Source organism: Sceloporus undulatus, chromosome 7 (assembly GCF_019175285.1).
Source record: "Sceloporus undulatus isolate JIND9_A2432 ecotype Alabama chromosome 7, SceUnd_v1.1, whole genome shotgun sequence".
Lineage (NCBI taxonomy): Eukaryota > Metazoa > Chordata > Lepidosauria > Squamata > Phrynosomatidae > Sceloporus > Sceloporus undulatus.
The window spans coordinates 23,675,937-23,698,489 of NC_056528.1; the positions used below are offsets into that span (position 1 = coordinate 23,675,937).

Consider the following 22,553-nt stretch of genomic DNA (forward strand, 5'->3'; position numbering starts at 1 on the left):
GAGGAGGGAAAGTTCGAACAGTAGGAACAAGATGGCGGCGGCGGTGGCGGAACTAAGGCGGCTGTCAGGGGCTTCGGTGTCCTAGGCCAGGCCGCCTCCACCTCGGCTGCCGCGCTGAAAGAGGCTCCCGGCGGCCTCAAAGCGGGGCCTCTTCGGCCGACAGCCTCCCTCTCCGCAGCCGGCGATACAGGCTGACGATGAGGGAGCCCGCCGCTGGGCATGGTGGGAGGAGTGCGCATGCGCGGCCGGTGTGAGCATGCGCAGAGGCGCCGTGGCGGTGGCAACTCCTCGCTCGCCCTCTAGTGGCAGAATGCAGCCAAGCAGCCTCCAGCGCGCCTCCTGGCTTTGCCAGGCTCTGCGCTCAGAGGAAGACACGTGAGTGAGTGAACGTGGGAACGCAGCTGGTCCCGTGCACTGAGCCTCCCCGCGAGGGGTCCGAGCCTTGGGCGCCTCTCCCTCCTCCGCCTTTTGTATCGAAGCCATGGATACGTTTTAGACTCTGTTTTAGCTAATTGTTTGTTTATTTTTATGCCGCCTTTCTCCAGGAAAGGAGACCCAAGGCGGCTCACAATATAAAAAGGCATTGAAAACAATTGAAATCGCCTCATTAAAGCGGCACAAAGTTACAATTTCACAGATAGGAAAGTTAAGAAATCATCCAAAAAAGTTTAAATAAACCCCCCCCCCCCCCCCCCACAATAAGACCAGGCTTCCATCTTAATAATAATAATAATAATAATAATAAATTGTCCTCTGCATTGTTAATTGTAAAGATTTTAAGTGGCTTTTGTATGCGAGGCGCCTGGGGTCCCTTTCTGGGAGAAATGAAATGATAATAATCAAGATAATGATACTAAACTTGCCTTGATATCTTTACTCCTCCGACTGAGACTGCGGTGGCTCACAGGAACACGATCCAATACATAAGAACATAAGAATATGCCATGGCCCCAGATTCTGCCCTCCCCCTTAAAATAACCATGGAACGCATAGCTTCATATTTGCCTGTGGAGAGGCACATTGACACAGCCTTGTGCGCAAGGGAACCCAGCGCCAACTGGACGCGCTCCTGACACCTTGGGACTACAACTCCCATTGCTCTCCTGGATGGGCCTCTGGAGTGGCCCCATTTCCTTGGCCTTGATGGGAGTTGCAGTCTATCATCCTTCAGGCAGAACATGACTACTCCTCTTGCCTTTTACATTTTCTTAAACTGGAGTTTAGTCATTAAAAACAACAACAACGTTTCCATCCGATTCTCTGAGGTTTTCCTAAACTGGGTTTTTCCTCCCAGAAAAGCTCCAAGTCAAAGACATCCTTCCTAAGCGACAGACTCAAGTCATGCCTGAAGTCAATGTGAGTTTGATTCGTGTCTCTCTTCCTTTCCTTCCAGGATGGTGGAAGCCCTCCTCCAACGGGGCGCTGACCCCAACTTGCTCCTTCCGGAGGGGATGGCCCCCATCCATTTGGCAGCCGGCATGGAGCAGGAGAGCGGGATCCGCTGCCTCGCCCTCGTCCTCCAATACGGCGGAGACCCCAACGCCAGGTACCTGCCGAGGGACTAGGTTTTTGGACCCACGGATTCCTGCAATGCCTCTCCTGCTTTCAAAGCAGTGGGGTATTAGGAGGTATAGGGCACACGTTACGTCATGCAAACCTTCGGAGCTTCACTGGCTTCGGTTTTTGTGGGTTTTCCGGAGCCATAAAATCATAGAGTTGGAAGAGACCACAATGCATTCTCTCAAGATGCCCATAGCCACAGATGCTGGCGAAACGTCAGGAATAAACGCTTCCAGAACATGGCCACTGAGTCCGAAAAACCCACAAAAATCTATGGATACTGAGCATGAAAGCCTTCGGCTTCACTTCACTGGTTTCTTTCTGTCCTGTGTAAGTCAACTGCCCCTTTCTTAGGCAGAGGACATTGAATTTCTCAAGAGGTCTTTGCACTGTTACAGTGGGGAAATGTTTTAGGGCCTGTACAGTATAGGCAAAACGTGCTAATTGCAGTCCTAACAATTCACCAAATTACTTATGTATCAGATAAATCTCACCAAGATGCTGCTGCAAGAAAGGAAAGGTCTGAATGTTCCTGACCCCTTTGATGTGCGTCATCTAAAGAAGTGAGGCTGAATGGGCTCTTTCTGTGTTTCGGTATCTCAGGTCCGTGGAGGATCTCACCCCTTTGCATGTGGCGGCGTCTTGGGGCTGCTATACTTGCTTGAGGCTGCTACTGATGGAAGGAGGGGATCCCCGGCTGAAGGACCAGGTGGGTTCCTCTCACATCTCTTGCCCCCATTCCTAATCTTGTTTTAGAGTGCCTAGCTGTTCTCCAGGGCTGAAAATGTTCCTGTTAACATCCTTGCAAATCATAGGATAATCCAGCTAAAGCAAGGCCAGCAGGGAGCTGTCCAGCCTCTTTTGAAAGACCTCCAAAGAAGGAGGCTTCAGCTCTATTGCCCAACCACTCTTACTATAAAGAAGTTCAAACTCTACCAACTCAAAATCATTAGATTTGTTCCTCCCTTCTTTGGCAGCCAAGAACAATCCTTTCCCTTTCTGTGACAACCCTTTGGGTATTTCAAAGAGTGCCACCGCTCAGTCTTCTCTGCACCAAGCTGAGCTTGCCCAGTTCTTTGTGTGTCAGAAGTAAGCAATTGGGACTTTATACAATCACGTAGTTGGAAGCGGCTGCAAGGGGCTTGTGATCCAACTCACTCCTAGTGTGGGAAGCCACAGCTAAAGAATCCCTGTGAGTGATCTCTGTTTGAAAACATCTAAAGATGAAGAGTCCACCACCTTCCAAGAGAGTCCATTTCCACCAGTCAGTACTTCCTAAAGTTAGTCAGAATCTCTTCCTTGTAATTTGAATCCGTTGGTTTGCTCTTACCATTAGGAGCAGCAAAAAAACAAACTCATTCTATCTCCCGCATGATGACAGTCTTTCAGATATTTAAAATACCTTTCCATAGGATTGCAGCCTTTGTCAACTTAGCTGAGGAATGCTCTCAGCAGACTTTTAACTTTAAAGTGTAGCAAATGGGGAGGTAGGCAAAGTACAGGAACGATAGAAGCTAAACTGCTGCAGGGAATACCAAGCTCCACCTTTTCTGCCTTCGCCTTCCAGGATGGGAACACAGCCCTTGATCTGGCTCTGGAGCAAGGGAATGAGATGTGTGTCCGTATTCTGCGGGAGCCTCTGGAGGAAGAGGAGCAGAGCAGCTGGATGTGTAAGAGCCACAAAAAAGCCAAAACATTTGTAAGCCTTTATTATCCCTGGTTTTAAATACAATCTAAGTGTGGTATGATCCTCTCTGTCTTTCTTTTAGCCCACCGAAGAGCAGAAAGCTTTCTCTCCACTATGAGTGAAGACCCTGTGGAAGCCAGAGGCACCTCGAGGCATCATGGTCCTGGTCCAGACCTGTTTAGTGGAACCTCAAAGCCATCTCTGAAAGGGAATCTCGGACATAGCTTCTTCCCTCTCCCAGTTGTAGCAGCGCCAGGTGGAAACCCAGATGGTTGTGTCTTGCCAGACTGCCAGGATAAACGCTGTTCCTGCGGGAACCGGTGCTCTGCTTCTTTTCTCACTGAATGTTCTTGGAAATGCACTACATTGTGTGATTGCTCTGAGTTCCCCACTCAGCTGCCGGCTTCATGCAGGTTGCCATTTGACCATGTGGATGGGAAGGAGACCTTGAATCGTTCTGCCGGAGTGGGGTTCCCAGAAGATGAGCCGCCATGCCCCAAGTTGGATGCCTACGTCCAGACAACCGACTCTTGCTCTCTCAAAACCACTACAGGGGAAGGGTGCCATTCATCTCCAGATCAAAAGGATGGCCTTCCCAAAGCCACTTTAATCAGCTCTGACTCTCAGGAGGCATGGGTGAGCTCCAAAATATCAAGCACTACTGGATCCCAGGAGATCCTTGATCCCCCTTTCACACATGAAATTAATTCTGAATGTAATAGAGGTCTCTTCCTTGTCACACAGAACGCCAACACCACCCTGGACCTGACCCAATATGGCAGTTTCCTTGACCCAGGCCTCACTGTGAAACACAGCAGCCAGCAGGGACTGGATGTCACCTCTCCGGATCACGCGTTCCTCTTCTCCCGGGGAAACTCCACAGCTGTGTCAGACTTGGAGAAGACCCTGGTGGTCGACCCAGCATTTCTGTCCACGGTCTGCAAGAATCCAGATGGATGTACAAAGTTGAGTTCATTTCGAAGGAGCTCAGGTGATATCAGCAGCCATTACCTCTCATGCAACAGCGATGCAAGCACCTTGGAGGTGCCAGGCTGCAACAAGGCTGAGAAATACGAGGAACAGAAGGCCAGCTTTGGCTGTTCTCCTGGCCACTCAAACAGGGGCCAGAGTTTGATGTCACAGATGTCCCATGGCCCATGCAGCTCAGAAAAGCATGTCAAGATGTCTCCAGCAGCCATCTCTCCCAGCAAATCCCAAACATGTAGAGAAACACCTTCCAAGACTCTCACTGGACAGCAAACTTTGGGACCCACTGGGAAGAATGGATGCCCTGGAAATGTTAGGGAGCCTGTCTTCTCCGTAATGTGTCCTTGGCAGAATTGGGGGAACCATGACCTGAACACAATCCAGTTGCAGGAACCCCCAAATCTTGTGACCCTGAGGGCAGCGAACCAGGTTCTTCCAGAAGATTCCACTGTGGGCTCAAGCGAACAAATTGCTGCTCATGAACTGCAAGGGGAATTTGGAGATACAGCATCATCCAGCATGCAGATGGAGCTGAATGAGGAGACAGCAGGAAGGGTGCAAAGATCAGGGGTTTTGGAGAAGGCAGAGAGCCTGGAGACTCAAGACACAGTGCTTATACAGAGGACACCTGAAAAGATGAGGGCCTTCCTAGATGCTGAGATTCCCATCTCTCCCGAAACGAGCGAGGATGCAGATGATACCATGCCTGTCTCTCATCCATCTGCGAGTGTCGTAAAAGAGGAGGCGCTCTCCAGCCTAGATGTGAAGCTGAGATCAATGATGCTCGCAACCAAGGCCTGCCACTCGCCTCTTCTCCAGCCAAAACAGGGGTCCTACCACGTTCCCCCCAACACCAAAAGCCTCACAGCCACATCAGCCAGGCACAACGACAGCAGCAGCTCTTCTCTCTTTGATGAGGCCCTGGAAATGCCCCGGCGTCCAAGGCGAGTGAGAAGCCCGGAGGGGAGGGCACCACGCTCCAAGGAAGCCTGCCATTGCCCCATGGGTCCACCTCAGATGGCAGGAGGGGAAGCCCAGTTGCTGGACAATACCCACTTGGTACCAGCTGGTCCAAGCATCTGTAAACCACCCAGCCACCCAGGATCAATTCTCCTTGGTCCTATTGTGACTGACCTGGCTGAGCAAACAAAATCTGGAAGAGATGACTGCAGAGATCAATACCACTTGGAAGTAAAATCTGGCTCCTGTTGTAGTGCAGATTCAGAAGTAAAATCTCCCCCAAAGGAGGTCAGGCCATCTCTAGATAATAGAGGGGAGCATAATACCACCTCAGAAGAGACATGTGCTCCACCATCATGGACTGATACTAAGCACTCATCTGCCAGACACGCTAAAGGCAAGAGGTCACCCAAGCCCTTCAGGGTGAGCTTCAGCCGGCTGTCTGTCCAAGGGTCCTCATTTACACCTGGAGCTGCCTCCTGTCCACCCAGAAGGCTGAGCCCCATTGGCCAGGTTGTCCCATTGTCACCAGGGGGGCGGCCTCTGAACGTCAGTGCCACTGAGCCGGTAGAATACCTCTACGTGGACGAGGACGAAGGACACACCCTCGTGGAGCGGCATGTTCCTTGCACCGACGATTCTGTTGCCAACACCACCAGCTCCGAAGACACTGTCATTTACGACTGGCGGGCATATGCCAACCAAGCGGCAGGGCTGAGAAACAAGGGAAAGAGTTCCCTGCAGCTGCCCCCAGAGCTGTACGGCCACCTTTCTGACCAAGCTCTGTTCCAGAGGCTGCGAGACCTGGGTGTGAACCCGGGACCTATAACAGACCTCACCCGGAAGCTTTACATGCAGCTGCTGGAGAAGTTAATGAGTGACCCCAAGACCAAGCCTCGGAAGGATTCGGCAGGTAAGTGGATTTCCTGTAGCAAAATGGGTGCACAAGGCATTTAGCCATCACTGCATGAATCTTCTGGCTACTTAGACCGACAGAATAGAAAATGTATTCATTTGGTTAAAATTTCTGAACAAGAACATTCCTAAGTCCCTATGAAAGTAAATACGCAACAAACTAGACACTTAATTTTTTTTGAAGACACACTCTCAGCTTCAGAGGAAGGCAAAGGTAACCTTCCTCTGAACAAATCTTGCCAAGCAAACCCCATGATCAGGTCGGCGTATATTGGGAACGACTAAAAGGCCCACAACAACAAAGTATAAAATTATAGTCTACCTTATATACTTATAGTATTAAAAGTTTTTATCTGGAAGTCAGAGTCAGTACGTTTCTACCAATTCTGACTCAACTCAAAATGGCTTCTGGCTCCCCATCCCTAGGGATTGCACAGCCCTGGTTGTGTGTTAACAGACTTGCCTTTTGTGATGAAGTGGTACGTTCTTCTCTCCCGCTCAGGCTACAGCCCAGAACTTACTTTTGCCCTGGAGACGTACCAGATCCCAGACAGCAAAGATGACGAAATGGCTTTAGCGAGGCAGTTTGACCAGCCAGACAAGAATAAAAAGTGGAGGGAAGGACTGCTAAAATCTAGCTTTAACTACCTGCTGTTGGATCCCAGGTAAGAAAACTTCTGATTTGGCCATCTCTCTTACAGTTGGCAGTCTGTTTGCTCTTTAATTGATGTAGAGCATTTATACCCTTCAGACACAAAGGCTCCCAGAGCAGCGTACATATTGTTAATTGGATAATTCCCTGCCCTCAGGTTTACAAACTAAAAAATGGTATGAAAGTGGGGAAGGGGGCTATGTCCAGTAGAAGCAAGCTGCTCTTCTTTCCTCACAGGCTGCAGTAGTGGCAGTCAGTATAAATAAATTTCTGCCCAAATTTTCATTTCCGCCAAGACAAAAAGAGAAACTTTATTAAGTTAGTGCAGATTTTTTAAAAGTATTTTTTGAAATAGTATTAAGAATATGGGCAAGATAAAACAGAGCCCAAAAATTTAGTTCTCAGTTCCAAATAGGAGAGAAGCAAAGAAAATAATAATAGTAAGGTGTCACCTGCATGTCCGAAGCTGTTGATGTTCCTTTTCTGATTTTCCCTCTTGTTTGTCACAGCCTCCTCATTTGGCCTTCTCTGCCTGCGTGCTTTTTTTCCCTTTTCGTTTTTTGCCTTGTAGAGTGACCCAGAACCTGCCTTTCCGCTGCCAGTATGTGAGCCAAGCGGAGTGTTTCCGAACATTCATCAGCGCCATCTTCTATGTGGGCAAAGGGAAACGCTCCCGGCCTTACAGTCATCTCTATGAGGCCTTGACCTGCTACAAGGGGAGGCAGAGAAAGCGCGGGAGACAGGTGCGGAGGCTGTGAAAACCAGGCTGTGAAGGTTGCTTATTTGGGGGGAAGAGAGGGGTGCCCCTTTCTAACCAGCGTTGCCAATCTCCCTCCATTCCCCGCTTTGTCCTCAGACGTGCTCCAAAGTCCAGCACATCCTGGAGATCTGGGCGAGCGGCCAAGGTGTCATCTCCATGCACTGCTTCCAGAACGTCATCCCTGTGGAGGCCTTCACGCGGGAGGCCTGCATGGTGGACGCCGTTGGTAAGAAAAGACACCTCCCCTCTGGGTCCAGATTTCCCAGGCTGTCAATGGCTCTCCTCTTAACGGCATACCCACCAGAGGAGACCGCAGGGCTTACAGATGAAGCTGAGGAAGGTTTATGCAGTGACTGGTTTCTGAGGGCACAGAGGGACCACCATAGTTCTTAAGTCATTTTTTCCCCCTTGGAGTTCAGAGTTCTTTGGGCAGTTTAGAGCCACATACAAGACAAACTTCTCTTAAACTAATTTACTCCCAAGCTAGACTTGTTGCAGAGAGCCAAAATGGTGTAGTGATTTGAACATTTGACTACGACTCTGGAGACCAGAGTTTAAATCCCGACTCGGCTCTGGGAACCCACAGGGGAACCTTGGACAAGTCTCACTCTCTCTGCCTCAGATAAATAACATTGTGAAATGGCAGCTCCCCAGGCAGAGCGAAACAGCAATTGCCGTCTCCTGCCTTCTACGCAGCCTCTCTTCTCTCCCTACAGGGCTGAAGATGCTCACCAACCAGAAGAAAGGGAACTACTATGGCCTCGTGGCCGGCTGGCCCATGAAGCGACGCCGGCAGCTGGGCATCTACTTGCTGCACCGAGCCATGCAGATCTTCCTGGCGGAGGGGGAGCGGCAGCTGCGTCCAGCCGACATCCAGCCCGGCCGGTGACAAGGCACTGCCCCCTGGGCTCTACTCTCCTTTGGCACCGCTGGGGGTCTGGCCCCATAGATCGGTACGATTTCCTTCACCTGCAAATAATCATGTTTCCAAAGCTTCAGCTTGGATTTAATGAGGCAAGACTGGATTCTGTGAGGTTGAAGAGGCGGAACTGCAGGCCACTGGATCCCTCATGCCAAGGCCTGAAGAATCAGTGTTTGAAAATGGAAGACCCAGCTTTGGCACTGCAGACGTAAGGCCAGAGCTGGTGCCTGTCAGGGAAGGGGCTAACTTTGGGGCAGGGGATGGGTTCCTGAATTGCTCCCCCTTCCTTCATCTCTGGGATGGAGGTCCTCACAGCATGAGCAGGGACTGTGCTGTCCGTGGGCCTCGTGGGGCCCTCCAGAATGCCTTGTGTGGCCCCTAGACAGTTTTTTTAATAAAACCTTTAGAATCAAAAGGGAGATTTCTCTGAAACCTTCAAAGGGTAACGCATTTTAGCAGGAATGACCACTAAGGTATAGCAAAGAAGAGCATTTACAGGTCTTCCAGACAGAGAGGGATGAGAATGATCTCTCTCATGTACCAACCAGGTTATGAAGGATGCTGGAATCGTTCTCCGTGTTTTAAAACTTTCCTGTGGTCCGCATCCTTTCTTTTTCAGTAAGGAATTGATATCAGAACCAGCATTTTTAACAGCTTCCTCTGTGTTCTCATCTCTTTCTCATCTCAACTGCAAAAAACTGTCCTTGTGAAACACTTTTTTATATCTTTATGTCATAGTGGGAAGTGGTGAGTTTCTGATCTTTACAAAATATACTTTTGTACTTTTAAAACTTTTTAAAATACACTTTTATATTCAGCTCTTCTGTGAGACCTTGTGGAATTGGTAGCATTAAATCACTTTGCTTACATCTGCCTGGGGCCCTCGACTTGCACTTTCTGGGTTAGTTTACCTAAAAGAAATGGCTGCACCTGTTGAGAATATACTTCTTTATTTGAGAAGAATCCAGGCAGAACAACAGTGGCGTAGTCCGCTTTTGTCGCCCAGCACATGGGACACGACACCCAGCCTTGGAGTATGATTGTTTTTAAATCCCCAGCAATAAAATGGCAAAGAAACACAAGATGTGGCAGGTTAACAGTCGTCTAAGAATACAGCTTAAAAAATGTCACAAGGCGCTTGTTTCTTTTGCAGCTCCACTTTCCTGCCAGTCAGTTCTTTACACAGTTTTTTGGGTGGGGAGGGTAGAAAAATAAAGAGATGCCAAATTGTGGTTTGATAAATAAATCCTAGGAAAACTTTTGAGAAGCTCAGATGAATGAACATAGGATTCAGTTTTTCAGACTTGGGATAGGAAAAATAGAGTATCTCGTACCTACCTCCAGTCTCCTCAACTCCTGAATTGATTTAACAATCATACACAGCCAGCTATGTATCTGTTTTGGATTTTTCGAATTGCAAATGGTTACCTTGTTTTTATGAATTCATATATTTATCTGACTGTATTCCTTCAGCAGCCAGACACTTCCTGCCATACGTCTGGACTGGATGGTTTCTTTTACAAATGATGACCTTTGTTTATCCAGATTGACCAAACACTTCTAACTACGAATTTGGAGTGATCCTCTTGCAGATTATTCCTATTATTTATCTGGACTGACAAATGTATGTGAGTTTATTGATTTAATGGCAGAAACATCCATTAAATCAACAATCTTTTAAAAACACAGCAACTAGGCTTCACTTCCAGAGTCATTTAGCCAACGAAGGCAGGAAGAGGATTTAACATTTTAGTGAAACCGAAAGGATAATGAACATGTTTCAGAACTGTTCAAAAAGTGAGAAGATCCCATAAAGATACAGAAGATTTGAGTTTGCTTCTGCTGGAAGGACAACATCTTTATGGGCTCCAGCTAAGAGTTCAGGCCTCATGTTGGGATGGGATTCTTAGCTGTGCCCCAAAAACAAGGGGAATTTAGATGAAACAGCTTCTCACAGATTATTGGAACGGGAGAAACCTGTTTTCAAACTGCAAGGGAATTCCCTGACTTTTCATCTTCTGGAGGAGGGGGGAAATCACTATATTTTGATCACTGCCTCTCTCTCTCTCTCTACCATTTTAGATGGCTCAGCTTTAAAACCTTTCTTGACCATTTAAGCAAAAGGAATGGCCGTTTCATGCTCATTGTGTGCAGTCTTAGCTTCCCTTGTGAAGCTTTTCCAACTTGGTGTCTTCCAGATGTTCTGAATGTCAGCTCCCATCATCCCCAGACACAAAAGATGCCAGGTTTCCAGAACTTCTGACGGGCACCAGATTGAAAATGCCTATTCCAACTGACACGGGATAGTTTAAGAAGAACTTAATTTTAGGATTGGGTGGGAACCAACAAAAGACAGCCATTTGGGGGACAAAAATGCATCCCTGTTGATACACGAGTCTTGGTCATTATTCTTTATGGAGAGGAAGGGAGGTGAGGAAGGAGAAAATAAAACCCTACTGATGCCGCTTGGTTATGATGACCGCACTCTCTCCGGATCCCAAAGTCCAGAGGTGGCCTCTCTTACCCTGCTGTACTCTTGCTGTTGGCACAGTTTTTCCAAAAAGGTTATTTACAAGCCACAGAGGAGACCACAAAGGAACAGCCGAGACTCTCCTCTGTCTCCAGCCGGATCCTGGATCTTAGTGGAATCAGAGATTTGCAGAGGAGCCAATGAAAAACCAAAGGGTCAGGTCAGGGCTCTGATGGATAAATGGTACTGGAAAAGTGCTGGTCCAATCCTGGTTTCGTGTCTCGAAGACCATAGACCCCAAGATGGTGGTTTCAGGTTGCAGGGGGAGATTCGGCAATCTAACCAAGACTTGTTTAGTCAACCAGCTACAATGGTTACATTGTCCTCGGCTCTTTCTCCCAAAAGGGAGCATTGCATGATCACCTCGGACAGGGCCACAAGATTTCCAGTAAATGCAGGGCGGGTTTTGAAGAGCACAACATTCAACTTGGCTTAACTCAGCCCCCCCCCCAGCGCCATCTGCCGTCCTTTCTGTGGTTGGATCTGATTGTGTCAAGCATGTCCACACGGAGAAAGGGGCCACCATCTCAGCCCAGTCTGCATCGAGGGTCCTGGGAGCTCCTGCTGCGCGCTCTCTACTGATCTCCACAAGTCCTGCACTGAGGGAGCTAAGCGGGGGGATGCGGCCATGGGTCACCCTCACCCACCTCTCTCTGGCCCACCTGGGGCTGGAGGTGAGAAATGAATGAGGACGCTGCCGGGAACAGCAGGAAAGCTCACCCCGGGGCAAAGCATGCCCTCCCGCATGTCTGAATGTTCCTTTTGCTCCTGTCCCACAGAGACCAGTGCATGGCAGACCCTCTTTGGTGCACTCTGGTTTTCTTCGGGGAGGAAAAGAGTTCCCCCCACCTCTCCTCAAAGTGGGACAAGCTTCTGCTCTGCCTTTGCAGGCTCTAAAAAGCGGACCGTCCTTCCTTCGGCAGAAGCAGCCCTTGCAAGCAGGCTTCACATTCGGCACACGTGGGTCTTGCTAGTGCGGTTATTTCTTCTCTGCTTCTGGACCGGGCTCTGGGGCTGAAATCGGCTCTGGTTCCCACAGCAGAAATTCATGCAAGAGCGTGTTGACCGTCTCAGGACACTCCAGCATCACCATGTGGCTCCCCTCGTCGATCACCTTCAGGAACGCGATCAGCAGGATCTGGGGACAGAAGCAGACAAGCCTCTTCACCAACATTTCGTGAAGGAAACCTGGAGCACGTGTGGCCAAAGAAGATTAGTGTGTGGTCAAGGCAGCAAATGAAAGGAATAAAGAAAGACAGCTCCTTTTGTGATAGGGTTGCCTTAGGATTGGCATCATTTGGAAACAATTTGGAGGCATGCAACAACAAACAACAAGCCACCCTGAGTTCCAACAACTGTTTTTGTTGTGTGCTTTCATGACTTACAGTGAACCTAAGGCAAACCTATCACAGGGTTTTCTTGGTAGAATTTGTTCAGCGGGCTTTTTGCCCTTGTTTGCCCTTGACTGTGCAGGGATTCGAACCCTGATTTTCTAGTGTCTTAGTCCAACACTTAAACCACTACACAACAATGATGGGATATGTATTATTATTATTATTATTCAAAAGGTGGGGGCCCAGTGGTAGTCACAGTGGAGACAGTGTTCCTCAATGCCCTTGACTGCTGTTCAGTTAATGCATGCATGGATACAGAGAAACAGGGGCTGCCCACCCTCCATGGGCATACTCTGTCCACTTAGGGATCCATACCTCGGCCATCCGTTGGTCCTCTTCCACAGGGACAAATTTGTCATGCATCCCATGAACCAGCAGCACCGGGACTGTGAGCTCGGCATGGTAGACCTCGTCCCCTTCTGGCCAGTACTGACCACCCATCATGGCCCTCAGGACGAAGGAGGAGACATTGAACGCATTGCCTTCCTTCAGCAGCTGCTTTTCCTTGGCACCTTGGCGAGCAAAACCAGCCCTGCAAGGGAAGATGGGTGGGGAATCAGAAAAGAAGAAAATCTGGTATTCTGGATTTTGATGTAAAAAGAAGTATTTTCCTGCATTGCAGGGCCAAATTCTCTATTGGAAAATATATTGGGGGCACATGCCAGTTGTGGGCAGGATCAATGGCACCCAGAATATTTTAGTTTCAGTTGTTGTGTGCCTTGAAGGTGACGGTCAACCTAAGTTGACCCTATCATGGGTTTTTCTTGCAAGATTTGTTCAGAGGTGGTTTGCCCTTGCCTTCCTCTGAAGCTGAGAGAGCGTGACTTACCCAAGGCCAACCAGAGGATTTCATGGCTGAATGAGAATCAAACCCAGAGTCTGCAGCCTGAAGAGCGCAGGGACTACCTTGCTAAAGCCCCTTCCCCAATGGAGGGTTTGGCTACTCACTTAAGGAAGCTCCAGGCCAAACACGGGGAGAAGCAGCGGAGGACGCAGGTGGGCATGTTGAAGATGGAGCAGAGGCTGGGTTCGAGGGCCGTGGGGCCGCCCCCGTTGATCATGATGACCTTGTGGACCAGGTCCGGGTATTCGTGGGCCAGGAAAGTGCAAAAGGAGACCCTGCATGGAGGATGAAAGTGAGCAGGTAGCTAAAAAGCAAACACACACACACACAATATTTCACAGAAGAAAACCAGGACATGTGTGGTCAATATGGCAAAGAACAGAAGTCAGGAGAGGCTACATGGTGACGGGAAGGAATGCAACAGCACCTCTTGCCACCATTTTGAGAGGGACTGTAAAGGAAAACAGGAGTGTATGGGTCTGTGGTTAAGGGTGGTGCAACAACATTAGCAATAGCAACTACATTTCTATAGCGCTTATCAGTGCACTTAAGCACTCCCAAAGTGGTTTACAATGTGTAAGCTAATGAGTCCCTATATTGAGAGAAAGGCGAGATATAAGAAAATAATAATAATAACAACCATAATAATAATTGCCCCCAACAAACTGAGTAACCATTTAAGCAGCATCAGAAGGATGCCAGGGCCCCTGGCTGGGATTGAACTCACAACCTTGTGGCTCCAGGGCTGACATTTAACTGGTGCAGCCCATAGACAGGGCCTGGAGGTGGGATTGGGCCCCATACAGCATCCCACCCTCGATCTATAAGGAAACCAGAGAATTTGGGAGGGGAGCAAAGCAGAGAAACAGAAGTGACAGCAAAGAGCAAGGAAGGAGATTCGCACTCAGCGCTCACCCGTATGAGTGTCCGATGAGGATGTTCCTCTTCTTGGCATAGCGCTTGAACACAGTCCGCATGTCTTCTGCCAAGGCATAGAAGGTGTAGGCTGCAGCAATCTGCGGGGCAGAGCTGGCCCCGTGGCCTGCGAGGTCGGGGGCCACCACCTCGTAGCCCAGCTTGGCGAAGAAGTCCAGCTGCTCCTTCCAGATGTCCAGGGAGCCTCCGACGCCATGGATGAAGAACAAGACCACGTCGCTGTGGGTCCCCTTGCAGCTGGTGATGACTTTGGCGCAGTCGATGTTGACCACCTTCTTGGGCTTCCGTTTGCGGCGTTTGGCGGGCGCTGCGGAGGGCGCATTGGGCGAGGGGGCCGGCGTGGCATTTCCCTCGGAGACCTCCAGCTCCACATGGCTGTTGGGCTCAGCCCCGTCTTGGCCGTGGAGGAGGTCCGAACGCACAGCATCGCCCAGGTTCTCAATAACCATCTGCCCATTGCGGTAGACGGTGATCCGGCGCTTGCAGTGGACTGCTCCGGCTTTTCGGGGCGCTCCCTCCGCCTTGGCCGCCCCTTCCGGGCAGGCCGGGGCAACGTGTTTCACCCTCAGGACCCGTCCAGGTTTCACCTCCACGAAGCTAAAGCCGTCGCTGGATTCGGTGCTCTCAAGAGGACTCACCGTGTTGGGGGTCTTCCCCATCAGGCAGCAAAGCAGCCCGTCGGCGATGGTGGTCAACATTGCGATTCCTACAGACAAAGAGAACAGGAGCAAGACAGGCTGCTGTCAGTCAGAGGCAACTACGCCAGTGGGATTTAAAAAGCAACACGTCTCAAGGGGAGATGCTGGCAATAATGCGGCAGTAATAAGCGGAGGAACCTCCTTCCACTTGAGGGCCACGTCTCAGACTAGAAAAGGCCACAGTTTGGAATGGGAAACCCAAAACCTTTGCCAAATCCTATCAGCTAAGGATGGGAGTAGATTGAAAGAAAATGAACAGTCCTCACACCTCCATCCCCCTCCTGACTGTATGTTCACTGCTTCAAAATGCTGATGCGGCAGCAGGGAATTATTGATTGCTGTGTGGAGCTGAGAGAGATACGGAAGAGAACAGCCAGGGAACGCGCTCAGCAAAAACCGACACAGACAGACTGACAAGCATTTAAACAGAATGAAAATCCAGTATATATATATACAAAATGCGCCAAATGTTGCTTCTGCCTCCTTCATTCGCTAAAGATGAAACTCAATGACATCCAAGGTGACTGTTTGGAACACTGTGTTTCCAGAATTCTTCAGTGGACGATGGGTATCATCATCCAGGTTGAGGCCTTGCAGTGTTAGGGTCTTACGCCTATAAATCCAGAAATTCTCCCTGTTGCCTGAAGGGAAAAGCACCTCAGTATCACACAGGGACAAATCAGAGAGGCTGTGATGTTCTGAGTTGAAATCCATCTATCATCTCTAGTTTTTCTCTCTTTCTCCCATTCTGCTTCTTTCGATCTATCCATCATCATCCACTTTTCATCCATCTCTCTCTCTCTCTTCTTTCTCTCCCCTCCTGCTTCTTTCTATCTATCCATCATCATCCACCTTTCATCTATCTATCTGTCTGTCTGTCTGTCTGTCTGTCTGTCTGTCTGTCGCTTCTTCCTCTCCCCTTCTTTCTCATTGTATGTATCCATCATCAATCATCTACCTATCTCTTTCTCTCTAGCTATCTTTCTACAAATGGGAGGCAGCCAGTGTGACACAATGGTTTGAGTGTTGGACTAGGACTCTGAGAGATCACATTTTGAATCTGCACCCAGCCATGGAAACCTCCTGGGTGACCTTTGGAAAGTCACACTCTCTCAGCCTCAGAAGAAGGCAATGGCAAACCCCCTCTGAGGAAATCTGGCCCAAAAAACCCAATGATAGGCTTGCCTTAGGATTGCCGTAAGTTGGAAACAACTTGAAGACACCCATAACAATAACAACTACAAGGACTAGGAGAGGAGCACCACCAGCAGATTTCTCTTGTCTGAACAACAACCCTGCAGAGCAGGCCAGAGGCACCAGCTGAACAGTCTGCCACAAGTGAGTCATTTGGGGCTCTGGCGGAACCAAGCTGGTTCTCTGCCAAGCTGGCTGGTAACCAAACTGGGCTAGAAACTACATTCAGAGTCTTGCCTGAGTCTTCTCAGCGGATGGCAAGGCAGCTGAGAGAGAGGCCAGACTTCCTGGAGACATCCTCATTTAATTAAGAAGGCCATTAGTCTAATTAGATGCAGACAGGGAGGGAGGGAAGATTAGAAACCTCTGGATTCTGGATGCAGAAAAGACAGCAAAAGGGAGGGGGAGATTGTTAACTGTCTTACTGAGAGCAGCTCCTCTGCTCTTAAGAAATGCAGGACATCATGGCTGTAGCCCCATCACTATATCTTCCTGATATAAGCTGCTATTTTCCTTTCGTGCCACATGCAAAAGCAGTCCAGTAGGCCCTCCGTATCCATGGATTCCTCATCCGCGGATTCGACCGCCCACGTCCTGAAAACATTAAAAAAAAATACATTCCAAAAAGTAATCCTTGTATGCTATTTTACTCTGCCATTGTATTTAATAAGGGTTGAGCATCCACAGATTTTGGTATCCAAAGGGTGTGTGTGTGGGTGTCTTGGAACCAAACCCCAGTGGATACAAGACTTTAATGCTGGGAAGAGTGGAAAGCAATAGGAAAAGAGGATGAATGCATTACAGGTGGATGGAGTCCATCAAGGAAGCCATGGATCTGAGTTTGCAAGACCTGAGGAGGGCTGCTCAGAGAAGGCGGTGTTGGAGTCCCTTCTGCATAAGGTCATCCTAAGTTCAAGGTGGTCAACACTGCATTGGTCATAAGGCCATCCTACGTCCAAAGTGGTCAACATTGTGTTGTTCATAAGGTCATCCTAAGTCCAATATGGCCAACGCTTGGCAGCCCATAACAGAAGGTGACCCCAGCCTAGACCACCCCAGGTTAAATCCTGATCTGCAACAGCATCCCTCTGGAACAGAGCCCAAAAGGCACAAAATGCCAAGACTGGGTGCTGTGCTGAAGGAAAGAAGCAGACAAAATGGCCACCCCCATCCCATCCTGCCTCCACTGATGTCTCACAACAACAGCGATGTTCCTTTTTTAGACTGGGAGAAATCAAATTAAACCTTAAGGATGTCAAGAGAACCTTTGTGAAAAGGAGAGCAGAGAGAGAAAGAGAGAGATGCTTGTAACCATAGCAACCACAGAGCAGACTCGGGTACCACAAATCTCAGGCCGAGATTCGGAGAACAAAGTGCCGGTTGCATAACGGCACACCAGGGCCATTGAGTCAGAAAGAAAGTGGGTTGCATAAGTAGGGGTTTTTTGTGGATTTTTTGGGCTATGAAGCCATATTCTAGAAGAGTTTATATGGAAGAAAAAGAAGAAAGAAGCATCCTTGTTAGAGCATCTTCTGGTGGATGCCAATGCCATCCTCTGAGGCTGAGAGAGTGTGACTTGCCTAAGGACATCCAGTGGGTTTCCATGGCTGAACCGGGATTTGAACCCTGATGTTTCTGAAAGCAGGGGGGAAATGGCTAAGATGGCATCCTCAGGAACAAAATCAGCCAACAATTGCATCCTTAGTCTGCATCTACAGATTTATTTATTTTGAAATAAAACAGTATTTATTGGAAATGGAATCTTGGAGGTCTTTTAAAAGAGGTTGGAAGGTCAATATATACAGGCAAGATGAAAAGTGCCCAGTCTGCTGATGGTGCCAGCGGATTAATCCCCCTGGGAATGGAATTTTATTCTGATTCCAAACACTGCTCATTGAAATTCAGGGTGCAAACTCCCAGAATTTGCTTCTCCTTCTGTCAGCCACCCACAAAGCCTGGCTCTCTTCCTCCTTCGTCTTTTAAGAAAAACGCCTGCAAGCAGCCTGTGAGAAAGAAAGAGGCAGAAAGGGAAAAGACAGAAAGAGAGAGAGAGAGAGAGGAGGGAAAAAGCATGCCTTGACCTACTTTAAGAGGGAAAGGCTTGAATTTTATATAACTCCAGCTGGGAAATGAGGGGCGCGGAAGGAGGCAGCTATTTGCTGAGTGGCAGGAACCGGGACGGGTTCTTGCTGCGTGGAGGCATCCCCAGACAGACGCCGGGCGCAGAAGCCAAGAGTTTGGAAGCCATGTTTGGAAAAAGAACACGGGTTTAGGAATGACAGCAAAACAGCAGAGGGACCCTACACTTTTTTCCCCTACCCGTCACCCCAAAATATCGATGCTTCTCCTCTTACTCCCATGGCAATGGGGTAGTGCATCTGTGCCAGGTTTTACCTAGATTTGCCCTGGCTTCCCAGGGAGAGAAGAGCAACCTGTCATACCTCCATCGTGCCTTTGGGCCTAGTGGCCAAGAAGAGACCCTTCCTCTGTATTCCTTTGCTTTGGCCTCTGAAGGAGAGAAGAGCAGCCATGCAAGGCTTCATCATGCCTGGGCCCAGGGGCTAAGAAGAGACCCTTCCTCCATATTCCACTGCTCTGGCCTCTGAAAGAGCGATGAGAAGCCATGCAAGGCTTCATCATTGAAGTTTGGACAGGATGGTCCTTGTGGACTCTTCCATCTCTATGGTTCTATGATCATGGCTGGGTCCCAGGAGGCAATGAGAAGTCCTCCCTCCATATCCCATTGCTCTGGCCATTGCTCTGGCTTCTGAAGAAGAGATGAACAGCCATGCAAGGCTTCATCATTGAAGTTTGGACAGGATGGTCCTTGTGGTCTCCTCCATCTCTATGATTTTATGATCATGGCTGGGTCCCAGAAGGTGATGAGAAGCCCCCGCTCCATTCCAGCTGCCATTGATCTAAAGGAGAGAAGAGCAGCTATACGCAGCGGCTAAGAAGAGACCCTTCCTCCATATTCCTTTGCTCTGGCCTCTGAAGGCTCATGCCTTGGCCCAGCAGCTAATAGGTTGATGCAGATAATGCAAGGCCCTCCCTCTATCCCAGCTGCCATTGCTCTGAGGGAGAGAAGAACAGCCCAGCTCAACTTTATTCCTCCACTCACACACACACACACACACACCTCCTTTTCCTTGTGTCTCATTGTCAGTGTAAACCTGAGGACAAGGAACTGTCAAATGAACCCACTGTAAGCTGCTCTGGGGAGCCCTGAGGTTGAAGGGCAGGGTATAAAAACCCTACATAAACAAGCAAGCAAGCTTTAGAGCTGCTCTCCAAACAGCTGAAGCTTTATAGGCCTAGGACTCAGTGCCATGGAGAAGGCTTTGTGTTGGCTGTGAAAGCTGGATAGTGAAAAAAGAGGGTAAGAAGACAATCAACCCGTTGGACATGCAGAGTTGGAGGAGAGTTCTGCAGCTAAAAAGACCAAAAAGTGGGTCTGACATGATACAACGACAACGACTGCAGATATGGGCAGAGCCCTCTTTGGGATCTGAGCAAAAACCTCAGTTGTGATGGTCAATTGAGGCCTAAAAGGTCTATCAAATTTATTCGATTCATGAAATTTCCTAGGCGCATGCAATTTGCAGTTGCATTAGGAGCACTTCTTGACAGACAGAGCTGTTTGAGAGTGGAATGGTCTGCTTTGCAGGACGGTAGGCTCTCCTTCTTTGGAGACCTTGAAACAGAGGCAGGATGGGCTTTTGCTTTAGCTGGATCTTCCAATGTGGCACAAGGCTGGACCAATGACCACTGCCCTGGGAGCCCTTCAAACTTTACAATTCTAGCGCTCTACCAACAAAAAGGTAACACTGCAGGGTTGGTGTAAGGAGAAACAATGCAAAGACCTGCTCCAGTCCATCTTACCCCTTGGGAACTCAATGAGTCTGTAAATGGAAACAGGCACCCCTTAAAATTGGCAGAGATTTAATCCAGTTCGAGGAAACTGTGTGATGGTGGTGGCTGTTTTAAAAAATCTGCATTAGATACCAATAGAAATCTGAATTTGGCTTGTGCCAATTATGTTTGTTTTTCTATCTACATTTTTTGGCTGCGCCACTTTGCAGACGCTGCAGAATTTGCTTCTTTTCAGAGAGACGCCATCCATTATTCATGGCAACAGTCGCCTGGTTTCTTCATCAGATCCAGAGATCCTGCATTTCCTCCATTATTTCCAACTCCCCAGGACTTCAAGAGGGAGGTCTTCCCAAGCTCTGCTTGGAGCGCTCTTTGGTCTTGGTCTCCCATCCACAGATCCACCAGGCCAGACCCTGCTTAGAGCCAAAATCAGACAGAAGTGGGAACAGCAGTACAAGCGAGCTGCGTCAGATCATGGACTATTATATCCATTTCTGACCGGCAGGCATTTCCGAGGCGTCCGGCAGGATTCCTTCCCAGCCCTGGCTAAGCATCCTTAAGTCTTTCCTCCCGGTTTTCCTCTATCCAAATAATAGGAAGGAAGAAAGTTGCCCTGAGAGCCAGGATCCTTGCTCCATCTAACCCAGTTCTGTCAACTCTGACTGGCAGATGCCCATGGATTCAGGGGGAAAGCTGTTTCCCAAGTGTTGGAAAGCCCCATAGGCCTGGCTCTGGGATCTTTTGCAAAGGATCGTAGAAAGCTGAGCTTACAGAATTCAGACCCTGAGATGTCCATCTAGACTAGTATTATCAACTCTGGGCTCCAGGCAAGACCCAAAACCAGAGGAGGTCTAAGCCAGCTCCATTTCCCAAAGGGAAAATGGGGCTCCATTTCTGTTTTGCCAGCCAGTTCCTTCGCTTGCATGCCATTCCAGGTTGCCTGGTGCTCAAATAGCGGATTATAAGAGGGTTGCCATGCACTCAGAGACTCAAATGCAGGAATTCTTCAGAAGGGTCTTATTGTCTGTGGTTCAAGAATGCCATAAGAGGAACCAAGAAAGGCTGGGATCGTTCACAACCAGAGAAAGCGGAGAGAAAGATCCACTTAATGGAAGGCAGAGGCGAAATATCATTTTGAAAAAAGACTTGACACCACCCCAAGGACTCTATGAGTCTATGAGATCCTCATAGAAGGACTTTCTCTTGGTCCTACCACTTTCAGGGGAACATTTGGCAAGGACAAGGGAGACAAGGCCTTTTTGGTGACTGCTTCCAAACTGTGGAACTATCCACACTGGAGGAATAATCTGTTTTGATAGTGGTTTAACTCCCCTGGCTCAATGCTATGCTCCGCTCTGGGGCCACCACACACTTCAATTCCCAGAATGCCATAGCACTGAGCCAGGGGAGTTAAACTGCTATCAAACTGGATTATCTGAATGCAGCCTTTGTGACTCAATGGCTATGCAAAAAGCATTGTGTGTCTGTGTGTTCGTTGTGTGTTCAGCCTCACACCGAAAGAGCTCCAGGTGGTTAAATGTCCAAACCATGTCCATTTTCAAAAGGGGGGGTGACAATGATAGGAGAATTCACACAAATACACAAACACTGTGGTCCTCCTTGCAGACTCTGCAGTGCTCCCCTGCAATGGCTTCCACGAAAGTGAGCTACCTGATGGCTGCGCCTGCTTTCTTTCAATCACGTAAATGCGCACATATAAAGATGCTAATAAAACCCAACCCATTTCCTACCATCCTCCTTCCCAGGCCAATGTCAAGGGAACAAACCCACACTTGCGAAACACAAAGAAGACCCCACACACACACACGCACACACACAAAAAGCCTGTCTGTTGGCAGCTTTCTCCTTTTTATTTGCTCGGCTGTGGCACAAATCCTCTTTGCAAAATCCCTCCTGAGTTATCTCTGGCTCTTGCGCACCTGCCAGTCCTTGGCCATTTTAATCTCTCCTTCTCTTCCACCTCAGAGCAGAGAAAAGAGACACATAGATGGGAGAGAAATGAACATTACTTCCCCCAAATGCTATGAGAATCACTCACCTCATTGAGGTCTCTCACCGCTGGTGGCCTGTGCCCTCATCCAGAAGACCAAGATGCTTCGGAGGAGAAGGAAGGATGGACACAAATGCCTCTTGCCCTTGGGAAGCTCTCTGCAAAGTCCCAGCTTTTCAGGAGGAGAGTGCTGCTGATGCTGCTGATGCTGCCAGGGCTACGCTTCTTCTCCTTGTGTTGTGGAGATTTTTCCTCTTGCAAAGGGCACCTTCTTTCCTTGCTTGCTTGCTTTCTGCCTCCTTCTCTTAGCTGCAGGAAAGGGTTGAGAGGTGGAGGTAAGCAGAGGAGAATGATTTCTGCCCTTGCCTTCACACACTAGTCTTCTCCGGCTGCCACATTAATCTCTCCTTGGAAACCACAAGGAGGAAGAGGAGGAGGGTCTCTGGGATGATGGACAGCTCCGCCAGGCATCTCTGGCACTTTCCCCAACCTCTGGCAGCACTTGCTGGATGATGGGCCATAGACCCATAGAGAAAGAGAACATTGGAAGGGACCCCAAGGGCACTGTGGTCCAACCCTCTGCCAGGACCAGAGTCCACCCTGCACCTCTCCAGGCTCTCTTTCTGCCAG

The 22,553-nt window shown here is 49.0% G+C and overlaps 2 protein-coding genes across 5 annotated transcripts; one reads left to right on the forward strand and one right to left on the reverse strand.

Moving 5' to 3' along the window:
- The first annotated feature begins 13 nt into the window (after positions 1-13).
- On the forward strand, positions 14-9,285 carry ANKLE1 (ankyrin repeat and LEM domain containing 1). Of its 3 annotated transcripts, none has more exons than XM_042480295.1 (9): positions 14-375; positions 1,394-1,546; positions 2,164-2,269; positions 3,128-3,230; positions 3,330-6,107; positions 6,612-6,774; positions 7,333-7,504; positions 7,618-7,747; positions 8,238-9,285. In XM_042480295.1, the coding sequence occupies exons 1-9, from the start codon at positions 257-259 to the stop codon at positions 8,408-8,410; spliced, it is 3,897 nt and encodes a 1,298-aa protein (XP_042336229.1). In that variant the 5' UTR covers positions 14-256; the 3' UTR covers positions 8,411-9,285. The 3 variants fall into 3 exon arrangements, with proteins under 3 accessions (XP_042336229.1, XP_042336231.1, XP_042336230.1); XM_042480296.1 differs by having other exon boundaries at positions 309-379; XM_042480297.1 differs by lacking the exons at positions 6,612-6,774; positions 7,618-7,747; positions 8,238-9,285 and having other exon boundaries at positions 7,333-7,406.
- Positions 9,286-9,376: 91 nt separating this feature from the next.
- On the reverse strand, positions 9,377-22,553 carry ABHD8 (abhydrolase domain containing 8). 2 transcript variants are annotated; one of them, XM_042480312.1, is made up of 6 exons: positions 21,972-22,553; positions 16,465-16,633; positions 14,127-14,853; positions 13,316-13,486; positions 12,683-12,899; positions 9,377-12,111 (listed from the first exon to the last, which is right to left on the reverse strand). In XM_042480312.1, the coding sequence occupies exons 3-6, from the start codon at positions 14,843-14,845 to the stop codon at positions 11,953-11,955; spliced, it is 1,266 nt and encodes a 421-aa protein (XP_042336246.1). In that variant the 5' UTR covers positions 14,846-14,853; positions 16,465-16,633; positions 21,972-22,553; the 3' UTR covers positions 9,377-11,952. The 2 variants fall into 2 exon arrangements, with proteins under 2 accessions (XP_042336246.1, XP_042336245.1); XM_042480311.1 differs by lacking the exon at positions 16,465-16,633 and having other exon boundaries at positions 21,972-22,551.

Coding starts and splice junctions, on each gene's coding strand:
- ANKLE1 (XM_042480295.1), top strand. CDS start 257: ATGCGCAGAGGCGCCGTGGCGGTGGCAACTCCTCGCTCGCCCTCTAGT. Junction 376..1,393: donor CTGCGCTCAGAGGAAGACAC/GTGAGTGAGTGA, acceptor CTTTCCTTCCAG/GATGGTGGAAGCCCTCCTCC. Junction 3,231..3,329: donor GGAGCAGAGCAGCTGGATGT/GTAAGAGCCACA, acceptor TCTTTCTTTTAG/CCCACCGAAGAGCAGAAAGC.
- ABHD8 (XM_042480312.1), bottom strand. CDS start 14,845: ATGTTGACCACCATCGCCGACGGGCTGCTTTGCTGCCTGATGGGGAAG. Junction 13,487..14,126: donor CTCATCGGACACTCATACGG/GTGAGCGCTGAG, acceptor TCCTCCATGCAG/GGTCTCCTTTTGCACTTTCC. Junction 12,900..13,315: donor TTGGCCTGGAGCTTCCTTAA/GTGAGTAGCCAA, acceptor CTTCCCTTGCAG/GGCTGGTTTTGCTCGCCAAG.